Source organism: Sycon ciliatum, chromosome 2, assembly GCF_964019385.1.
Source record: "Sycon ciliatum chromosome 2, ocSycCili1.1, whole genome shotgun sequence".
In the NCBI taxonomy this organism is placed as follows: Eukaryota; Metazoa; Porifera; class Calcarea; order Leucosolenida; family Sycettidae; genus Sycon; species Sycon ciliatum.
In genome coordinates this window covers 10,843,253-10,854,579 of record NC_088644.1, presented here as the reverse complement: position 1 = coordinate 10,854,579, position 11,327 = coordinate 10,843,253, and the positions used below count along the sequence as shown (strand labels likewise).

The window sequence follows — 11,327 nt, the reverse complement described above, 5'->3', positions numbered from 1 at the left end:
CAACCAAGGGCCCTTTTTCCAGTCAAATGACCCTGGATAAGGTGACCACCTGGTAACAGAGACCACGTTTTCAAGGTCCCTTGAGCGGTCGTCTTAGACAGGTTTCACTAGTGCACTGCTGTGCTGCACACCAATCAAAACGTCATGGTTACGTAACGCCTTCACGCCGGGTTCACCGATGATGTCATGACATTTTCGAACACCAAAAATGCCTCTGCCGTTTGCATGGTTCAGGGGTTTGTGGGCTTTGCTGCGTTTGTTCCGATCCTCTTTTTCATTTCAATTTTCATTCATGAATGCCTGTGACTGTTCTCTGACTTTGGCTGTCTGGTGTGCATGGGACGAAGAGGACCTAGTACAGTAGTAAGAGATAGTGGATATTAAAGTGTGGTGGCAACTGGCAAGCATGGACGGGTTCTATCACGTCGACCAGGCTATGGATACCAGTCCGAAAGACCCATATGTAATCAGCCTGATTTATTCGGTGGTAGCACTGTTTTTACTCATTCCTCCTCAAGAAGTCCGATCTGCTGGTTTGACGCTGGAACGTATCTTTCAGAATCAGCTGGGCAGCGAGGTAAATACCGTCCTAATGATTGTACATGTACTAGTATCGTCTAAGTAATTACTGTAGTTAGTTTTATACAATGTCATGTGGCTGTTCTATGCTACGCCTTACTTTCACCCTTGGCCTTGGTACCATCAAGAGCACACATCTCCCAGTCTTGTTACAACAAACATGTACACATACATGACTTGTATGTAGTGCAGAACGTCATGGATGGGCATGATTTCGGTTGCTCAACAGGACCGCCAGAAGCAGTTTTTGATTGGTCCGGTAGTACATGGTAGTATCATGGCCGTTCATACTCTGTGTATGACATGGCGGGTACACATGACCTCCTCAGTAGGAATTTAGTACTAGGAAACATGTATTGGTGGCCGAAAAGCTGGTCCGGTAATAACCTGACCAACCGGACTGGTTCCGGCAGGCCTGCTCAAGTCCATCAAGGAAGTAGTTCAGAGCAGACCCGCTCTTTCACATTCTCGCTTCGATAGTATCAAGCTCGTTTTATCAATTCTTACTATGTGTCGGCGAAACCGCAGAGTGAATGGAAAGGAGTGGGCGAGCTCTAAACTACTTCTATGGGAACATATTGGAAACATGACCACATTACCAACCCAATATAATTATAATGTGCCGCTTGGTATAGATGCCAGTGCAATGCTGTGCCATTCCCTGTTCATACCATGATATGCTGTGCAGTGCAGTGCCATTCCTTGTTCATGCCATGATATGCTGTGCAGTGCAGTGCCATTCCCTGTTCATGCCATGATGATATGCCAGTGCATGCAGTAGCGTCGAACCTGACAATCACAGACACCCAAGGGAGGGACTGAGGCCGAATGTGCTCAATTCTCAGTCGTACCCGTCACCGTGCATGAGGTCATCTTGACGTCAACTGGAAATCAGACCATAATAAGGGGCCGTCCGGGGTTACCGATTGTTTTTACAAAACGAAAAGTTTTAGTATTTTCAGCCCCCACCCACCCACCTTTTCTGCAGGTAAAACGAATTCCAACGAGAGAGCTTGGAAGCTCAGGGCCCTATGCTATGCTTTTTTTGCCTTGATGACCTAGACAAAAAAAAGCATAGGGATGTTATAAATTCTTTTAAAAAATCCTTTTTTTTAAGACATAACCTGGGATTCGAACCCGCACTATCGCGCGCCCTGCATGCATCCCCCGATACACTTCGCATACATTTGTTTGTTTGTGTCACGCCTGGCGCTATCCGTATCTACCGGCAAAAAAAGCATAGGATGTTATAAATTTTTCAATTCTCCTATTTTTTTTCAGGCATATCCTGGGATTCGAACCCGCACTATCGCCCTACATGCATTCCCCCATACACTTCGCATTCATACCCATTCTTCCAAGTTGTTTCACATTGTGATCTTGCATTTGAAAGCCCTATTTGAATATGCATTGTGGCCAGCCGTCTTTGATGGCACGGTACGGTAGGGGATACGACACCGTCTCCCGTACCGTACCGTACCATCAAACACAGCTGGCCACATACAGCTGCCCGCAATATTCAAATAGGGCTTTCAAACGCAAGATAATAACGTGAAGCAACTTGGAAGAATGGGTATGAATGCGAAGTGTATGGGGGAATGCATGTAGGGCGATAGTGCGGGTTCGAATCCCAGGATATGCCTGAAAAAAAAATAGGAGAATTGAAAAAATTATAACATCCTATGCTTTTTTGCCGTCAGATACGGATAGCGCCAGGCGTGACACAAACACACAAACAAACAAATACCAAATTAAAGCTGTGTGGACCCTGGCTAGCGCCAGACGTTACTGAAGTAACGTCTTCTGCATAGCTACGGGAATAAAATATTGATGTTAATTTTCGACACCCAGAAGTAACTGGGCATTCTCCATCTGCATTCAATAAATATTTTCAAAACGAAACTCCATCAAACCCACCCACCCCCAAACGAAAACTTTTCGTTTTGAAAATAGTATTGGTAACCTTGGACGGCCCCTAATATGCACGTCATTTTTGTTCGTTGCAATGAATGCCACCACTAAATGTATATACAGCTCTCCAATGTGTTTGGAGAAGTGTACACCTACATGTATGACACATGTGCTCGTGGCTACACATGCAACCAAGAGTATTATAACCCCCAAGAGTGTGCAACTCTGCATATGGGGTCTCCGACGGCGAAAACTCGCATCACGTGTCTCCGATACGTTCGTACTACGCACAAACGAAGGATAGCATGCGCGCAATCCGAATATCTGCCATGATCATGCGGGGGATTTGCATACCCGCAGTGAGTTTCTGTCAGAGTTTTTTTATTACACAACCGACACTGTACCACGTGATGTGAGTTTTCGCCGCCGGCGTACCCCATAGAAAGGGTATCAGGAGTTGCACACTCTTGTGGGGTTATACTCTTGATGCAACTACACACGTAAGACGGTATTATATTTAAAAAAAATCATGAATTGTGATTTGCTTTGCAGCTGCTTGAGTGCGAAGAATGGACACAAAATCAATGGGACTACGACGAGCAGTCCTTCCTTTACAGCTGTCCATAACTCATAAGGACAGATTTGACTGTACATTGCAAAGGCCGCCGCTGTATGCCTCTTGTGCAATCATGAACCGATACTCTGTGTGACTGGAAACCTTTCAAACGCCGCGAACTGTTCGCTCTTTGTCGTGCAAGCGATGTGATTGTGAGCTACTAGTATGCTCTCTGACATGCCTGAACGGTGCTGCTAAAGAGTAGCAGTGCTCTACAGCTATGCTCTCTGGCATGCCTGACCGGTGCTGCTAAAGAGTAGCGGTGCTCTACAGCACAAGCACTGGTTTCACAGTTCGTGCCGCTCGTCCCGGGTCACATGCTGGCGAACGACTATTGTTTTTTCTTCTTTTTGAAATTTCAGTTCCTAGAAACCGTGCTGGTTTATCGAGGATGTGGGTTTTCAAAGTGCTGGACCAACAACTCCAAGGGACGGCTGTGCTCTTACTTGTGCTCTGTGTGTGTGTGTGTGTGTGTGTGTTTGTGTGTGTGTGTGTGTGTGTGTGTGTGCATATGTGTGTGTGTATATGTGTGTGTGTGTGTTTGTGTGTATGTGTGTGTGTGTGTGTGTGTGTGTGTGTGTGTGTGTGTGTGTGTGTGTGTGTGTGTGTGTGTGTGTGTGTGTGTGTGTGTGTGTGTGTGTGTGTGTGTGTGTGTGTGTGTGTGTGTGTGTGTGTGTGTGTGTGTGTGTGCATATGTGTGTGTGTGTGTGTGTGTGTGCATATGTGTGTGTGTGTATATGTGTGTGTGTGTGTGTGTGTGTTGCGTTGTCTGTGTGTGTGTGTGCATATGTCTGTGTTGAACTGTTCAGTCACTGGACTTTGTGGGTTATCACATGCGTCGCACCACTCTCACGCGTCTAGTAGCTCTGCTAGTGCCGTTTGGATACTTTGCCATTCTGTCTCTCTACAGACCTGATCTTTTGAAGGTACGCTGCCACTTGTACCCTTGTCTTAAATGTCTTTCCATCTTTTGCAATGTGTGCGTGTGTGTGTGTGTGTGTGTGTGTGTGTGTGTGTGTGTGTGTGTGTGTGCATGTGTGTGTGTGTGTGTGTGTGTGTGTGTGTGTGTGTGTGTGTGTGTGCTGTTTCGGGGTAAACAAGTTAGTTGTTTACGATAGGATTATATTCTCACTTGGCCATTGTAGGCAAATCATTAGAACCCCGACATCTAAAGGATCCTGCATGAAAGTAGGCAGCTGCGAGATGCGTATCTCGCGCATGCTCTTGCATGGCTACGTAATGCATTACATCATAATACAACATCCCCTTCGTCATAAAGGAGTTTAACAACCTACATAACATACCGTACGTACACGACGGCGTGTTCACAATATAGAACATAACATCCAACAATAGCTCTATGTACAAGGTAACAATCATGAATGGCACACGACGGCGTGCTAACAATACAGAGACATAGTATCCAACAATAGCTCTATGTACAATAATAACAATGGCACCTCAGCTACTGTGACATAAGCGAACAGGTCCATGAGGCCTCTCTGGCCCTACACATCCAGGATTGACCTGGGTGCGACTGCGCGGCCAGACCGTGTTCGATACAGCTGGGTGGCAGGTTCAGCAGGCTGGCTGACGTCACACAGTGACGGCGGCTGAGGCTGGCTAACGTCGCTCCACGGCGACGGCACGTCACTCGGCGGCTGAGGCTCGCCAATGTCGCTGCGCGTCGACGGCTGAGGGCCTGCGGGACAGGCATCCGGCGGGAAGTGGACCCGCCTCTCTCTGAGGTGGGTACGGTTGCGCCGCACTTCTGTCCCATGGTCAGGCTGCACCATGTATGACCGTGGCCCATTGGCAGACTGGGTTACGATACCAGGTTCCCACAGGTGCGTGGTCGGGCTGCGGATGCCGACGTGCTGACCAGGAACTAGGGGGCGGAGAGACTGCGCTCGCTGGTCATGGTGTACTTTCTGCTGGTCCTGCCGTTCCTCGAGCTTCTGTCGGATGGCCTCGTCCCGAGTGTCGCGCTGGTGTTTGCGAGGCAGGTTGTCCTGTACCTGACGACCGAACAGCATCTCGGCCGGCGACGGTAAGCCCTGGCACACTGGGGTGGCACGAATGCACAGCAGTGCTAAGTGCGGGTCGGTCCCGCTCTCCCTTGCCTTCTCGAGAGCTCTCTTAGCGATATTGACTTGCGATTCGATAAACCCGTTACTCTGCGGGTGATGTGGCGACGACGTACTGTGGCGGAATCCATATTCGACAGCAAACTCCGCGAACAGATGGCTGCTGTATTGCGGCCCGTTGTCCGACTTCAGCACAGCTGGGATGCCGTGCTCACCGAAAATCTCCTTGAGGTGCTGGATGATAGCCCTGCTGGTCGCTTGTCCGGCAGGCAGCTTCCGGGTGATAAAGTACTTGAAGTAGTAGTCGGCGGCAATGAGGTATTCTGACCTACCGAGGTAGAACAGGTCCGTGCCTAAGGTGTGCCATGCCCTTGGCGGAATATCGGGCTGCACCAGTGGTTCCTTGGCTTGACTGCTCTGGTGGCGCTGGCACGTCGTGCAAGATGAGACAGTTGCTTCGATATCCTTGTTGATGTCCTTCCAGAAGACGGACGTTCTGGCTCGCAGCTTGGTCTTCTCTATGCCTTGGTGGCTGGCGTGCAGCTTGCTGAGGATTCCCCCCCCCCCCCCCTCATTGGTGGGGGAATCAGGACGCGACTGCTCTTCAGGATGAGACCGTCCTCGGTGCTCATCTCGTCGCGGAAATTCCAGTACGGGAGCAGAATTGCCGGCACCGCGCTCCTCTCTGATGGCCAGCCACTGAAGATCATCTCCTTCAATGCTGACATCTCGGCGTCTTTAGCCGACTCCTCGCGGATCCTCGTCATCGCCGCATCACTGAATTGCGGGAACACGGCGTGTACACTGACGTCGAGGTCCTCAATTGGCTCTGTTTCCTCTGGCGACAGTCGGGATAGCGCATCTGCGATCGGAATGTCCTTTCCGGGGCGGTACTTGATGGTCATGTCGTACGGCTGCAGCTTCAGCAGCATGCGCTGTAGACGCGGCGGGGCTGCGCGGAGGTGCTTGAGCTTGATTGACTCCAGTGGCTTGTGGTCGGATTCTACTGTGAATGACTGACCGAATAGGTAGGTGTGGAATCTTTCACACCCGTATACGACAGCTAAGAGCTCACGCTCAATATTGGCGTAGCGAGACTCTGTCTCGGTAAGCTTCTTGCTGGCGAATGCAACAGGCTTGTCGTCCTGCAGCAGAGTGGCGCCGAGACCTTTCATGGAAGCGTCGACTTGTAGTGTCGTTGCCTTGCCTGGGTCAAAGTAACTGAGCGTTACTTCTGTCGAAATGGCGGCCTTGACCTTGTCGAAGGTGCGCTGGTGGCTGTCTGTCCAGGCGAACGGTGTATCTGGCTTGGTCAGCTCACGCAGGTGCGCGGTCAGCGTACTAGCATTCGGTATGAACGGGCTCATGTACGTGACTAGCCCGAGGAACGTCTGGAGCTCGTCCTCGTTCTCGGGGTGCTCCATCTGCTTCAGCGCTGAGACCTTCTTCGGGTCGGGCTGTATTCCGTCAGCGCTGCAGATGATGCCGAAGAACTTGATCTTGTCCTCTTTGATGCGGTATTTGTCTGGGTTCAACTTGAGACCAGATTGTTCGCAGCGAACCATCATCTGGTGCATGTTGAGATCGTGGTCCTCGTCTGACGTCCCGTATGTGACGATGTCGTCTGCGATGCCGGTGACGCCTGAGCACCCTTCGAACGTCTGGTCGATCCTTGCGTGGAAGACATCTTGCGACATCTTGAGGCCGAATGGCATGCGAAGGAATCTGTAGCGCCCGAATGGTGTGTTGAAGGTGGTGAGGTAACTGGATTCGTCGTCGAGCTCCACATTCCAGTACCCACATTTGACGTCGACGATCGAGAACACTTTGGCACCTCTCAACTTCGGGGTGATCTCCTCAATGGTGGAGACCACGTGGTGCTCTCGCAGGATGGCGTGATTGAGGTCCTTGGGGTCTAGGCACAGGCGTAGCTTGCCATTGTCTTTGAGGCGGAACACGAGGCTGTTCACCCACGCTGTTGGTTCGCCTTCCTGGATCTTGGTGATGATGCCGTTCTGGATCATGTCCTCCAGCTCCGTCTTGATCTCGTCTCTCAGTGCGATGGCGTGGAGGTGGCGTGGAGGGTGTACAACTGCGACGACGTTGGGGTTCACCGTGATGTGGTACTTGCCTGGGAATTTCCCAATGCCATCGAAGCACTTCGGGTATTGCTTCATCAGGTCGTCCTTGTCTCGGATGCTCGCTGGCTTCTCCTGGACAGCGCAGTTCAGCGTGACTAACTGCAGGGCTGTCGCTGTCGGGAGACCGATGATAGCAGTGCCAGGGCAGTCCGTGATGTAGAAGTCAGCGAGTTGACTCTTGCCATCGTAAGAGCACGGAATAGGGCGGGTTCCGCATTGCTTTATCTTGGATCCGCCGTACGCTGTGAGGGTGGTACTTGACGGCTTCACGGACTTCGGCTTTGGGTATCCGTTTGGTCCGACGTGCTGGGGGAACATTTGGCAGAACACTCTCAGCGGCAATATATTGCCCTGGGCGCCCGTATCCATCTTGACTCTCAAGGTGGCCGGTCTGTTGGTGTTGTCCAGGCTGACATTGAGGGTCGCAAACACCTCTCGCTCTAGTGGCGGTTGGTGACGCTCGACGCTGTCGATGATGACGGCGTCGAAATGCAGTGCGTCGAAGCGTCTCCGTGGGCTGGGGCTCCTCTGGGGGTAGCGCTCCCGCGGGCTGGGGCTCCTCTGGCGCCAGCGTCCGCGTTGCTGGCCCCTTCCATGTGCCTCGTCTCTCCCCTGCGAACAGCATACGTTTGCCCAGTGATTCGCCTTCCCGCATTTGTTGCAGGTGGAGCCGTGCGCTGGGCACTTGCTTGGGTGGTGGGTTCGTCCACATTTGCCGCAGCCTGCGTGTCCCACAGATTTGGAAATGGCGTGAACCGTTTCAGGTAGACGGCTGCTGGTGGTGGCGGTGGACAGCTGCTCCATGTGGCGCTGTGTTGCTTCATAAGTACGGGCCTTGTCAAGCGCTTCGTCCAGAGTCAAATCACTACCACCCTCCAGCAGGCGTTCTTGCACTTTCGAGTGCTTCGTCTCCACGATTAGCTGTTCTATCAGGCGATCTTTAGTCTCCTGAGCGTCCCTGAACTTGCACTTGGACGTCTTCTTCTTACATCTCGCAAAGAAATCATCTACAGACTCGTCGGGTTGCTGGCGGTATTTCTGAAGCTCAAACCGAGCCAGTCGTGCATTTACCCGTGGCTGCAAATGCTTATTAAATTTCTTGAAGACGGCAGCTACTTTGGATTTGTCGCTTGCATTATCCCACTCGAAACTATTGAAAGCATCAACACCAGTTCTCCCGATCCATAGCATGACATAGGCGACCTTTTCCTTGTCGGACTTGTCGGAAAAGGGCCCTTGGAAAACTAGAAGGCAGTATTGTTGGAACCGCTCGAATTCGTCAGGTAAATCTGCGGCTTGCCAATCCATCGACGGCGGGGTAAATCCGGCTGCTGCCATTTTACCTCTTGCACCGGTGGCGCTACTGCGACAATTCTAGGGCGTTTATTTAGTTTACTTCTGACACCATGTTTCGGGGTAAGCAAGTTAGTTGTTTACGATAGGATTATATTCTCACTTGGCCATTGTAGGCAAATCATAAGAACCCCGACATCTAAAGGATCCTGCATGGAAGTACTTTAAGTAGGCAGCTGTGTATCTCGCGCATGCTCTTGCATGGCTACGTAATGCATTACATCATAATACAACACAGGGATGAACTTATTGTCATATTTTTGCATAGCAGTTTCTGCTATACAAAATCACAATTGTGTAGCAGTCTTTGATTTTAATTAGCATTTTTCTTTGAAGGTTGGGTGTTTACCATATTGTCCTTCTTGAGAGTGATGCCTGAAAGCCCATTTGCAAAAAAAAACGACTGAATCATACATGTACACGCAGATTGAGATTGCCTGCACCACATACACTGCACTGTATGCATGTTGCTTGACAGCACAGGCTAGGCATGGATCGTCTGTATGTATCGCAGTTTTTTGCGAGTCACGGTGACTTTTGAATAGCAGTTGATCGATTTTGCATCGCAAACTGCGATGCGATACAGGATAAATTCATACCTGCAACATGTGCGTGCTTACCGTATATTCTCTATTATAAGCGCCGTGCTTATATTTTTTCAACACCCCTCTACCCCGTGCTTATATTGGAGACCGCGCTTATATTGGAGACCGTGCTTCTATTTTTTTTAAACCAATACATCCATACAGGGCAAGAAAAAATACGTGCTAGATATCATGCATGCCGCATTGATTTGCACCAAGACCGTGCTAATAATAGAGACCGTGCTTATAATGTTTCGAAAGGTGCTCACAGTGTGCTAGTATTAGAGACTGTGCTAGTAATGGAGACCTGCGCTTATAATAGAGAATATACGGTATGTGTAAGCTTATATCAGCTCCACTCTGATTTAGCCACCCACACTAGTAGCAAGTACCGTACTCGCGCGATTAGTGCCCTCTTGGCACTATTTTTTCCAAGTCCGTCACAGACGGGGCACTATTCAAGAGATGGCACTATTTTTTCAATGGTGGTACAAGTCTGTCACTCAACGCAAAAAAGAAGAAAATCAAGAAAAGAGCATCAGGACTATTGGTTTCGCTGTAATTCTGAAATGCACTTGTCAATGAGACAAGAAAGAGCAATCTCGCACACCGGGAACAGGCCGTAAAAATGGGAACAGGCCGTAAAAGCGTAACTTGAAGCAGTCAAGCCAAGACAAAAGAATGCCACACACTCAAACCCAAGCACATACCACACGAAACGAGTACACACACTTGCATGCACAAATGCGACGGATTCCTCAAACGGCAAGTTCTTGAAAACCTAGGGCAAGAAACTGAATCACACATGTGCACGGATGCAGTGTACACAAATGCCAAGACAGCCCATGTTCAGTCACTTTCCTCATCAACAGCGTCACTGCTGTCACTTCCGAATTGGCTGCTAGCAGACTCAAAGACGTCTTCATCACCATCATCACTATCACCTTCCGACTCGCTGTATATGGACACAATGTCGTCATCATCATCACCTCCATAGCCATCTCCAACATCACTCGGGCTTTCCGTGTCGCTGACATCAATGCACACGATGTCCTCGTCTTCCTCAGCAGAGTCACTGCTGTCATTTCCAAATTGGCTGCTAGAAGACGCAAAGTCCTCTTCTTCACCATCATCATTATCACTTTCCAACTCGCTGTGTATGGACACAATGTCATCACCATCACCTCCATAGCCACCTCCAACATCACTAAGGCTTTCTGTGTCGCTGCCATCAAGACACATGATGTCCTCATCTTCCTCCGTGACAGTATCATCGCTGTCGCTATCACTGCTGGTCACTAAGGCACTGTCTCCAACTCTTCTTGTGCAAAGGAGAGCACGCGCCGCAGCACAATCTCTCCCCTCCTTCATGTACAAAATTTCGTCATCCTCCGTGCCATCGGGGTTGTTTGTAATGCCACATGCCTTGAAGGACTTGGCAATAACGGACGTAGGAATCTCCTCCCATGCCTCGACAATTCATTGCACGATGTTGATGATCGGCGGTGGCCGGGGGTTTCCCGTAGCAGTGTATGTCTCCTTGCCCGAAGCCATCCACTTATCGTATCGCATTCGAATCTTGCTCTTGAAGGGTGCATTCCACGACCTATCTGGTGCCTGCACAAATTTTGTGCAGCCACCAGGTACAACCACATGCTTAATCTTGAGGCTTTGCAGATGGGCAACAGTCGGTGCACTCACGTGGCAGGAAAACTTGTCCCAGACAAGGAGACGTTCGACAGGAAAGACGGTTCGGCCAATGATTGTGTCCAAGAACACTTTAGTGAGAGCCTGGTTCATCCCATTTGTTCCACAAAATTGGAGAGATGCACACCGTCCAAATTTCTCCACCACCTCAGGGATGGGGCGCTTTCTCTGTAGGAGGATGAAAGGTTTACACTTCGCACCATTCCCGCGAGCGCACAGCATGACAGTCACTCTCGACTTCTCGTGGCCAGTCGTCCGTACAGACACTTCAGGTGTGCCAGTGTCAGCAAGAGTTGTACCGGCAACCGCATCTAACCATACTGCAGTTTCATCGCATGCGAAGATATTA

General features: G+C 50.1%; 1 protein-coding gene across 1 annotated transcript in view; it reads left to right on the top strand.

Annotated features, from left to right (window-relative positions):
• The first annotated feature begins 261 nt into the window (after positions 1-261).
• LOC135808648 (E3 ubiquitin-protein ligase TM129-like) overlaps positions 262-11,327 on the top strand; it is a 22,526-nt gene continuing 11,460 nt past the window's right edge. Inside the window, exons 1-2 of the mRNA XM_065321871.1 lie at positions 262-577; positions 3,916-4,032. Of these exons, the coding sequence (XP_065177943.1) occupies positions 407-577; positions 3,916-4,032 (288 nt within the window). The 5' untranslated portion in view covers positions 262-406. The remainder of the gene's footprint in view (positions 578-3,915; positions 4,033-11,327) is intronic.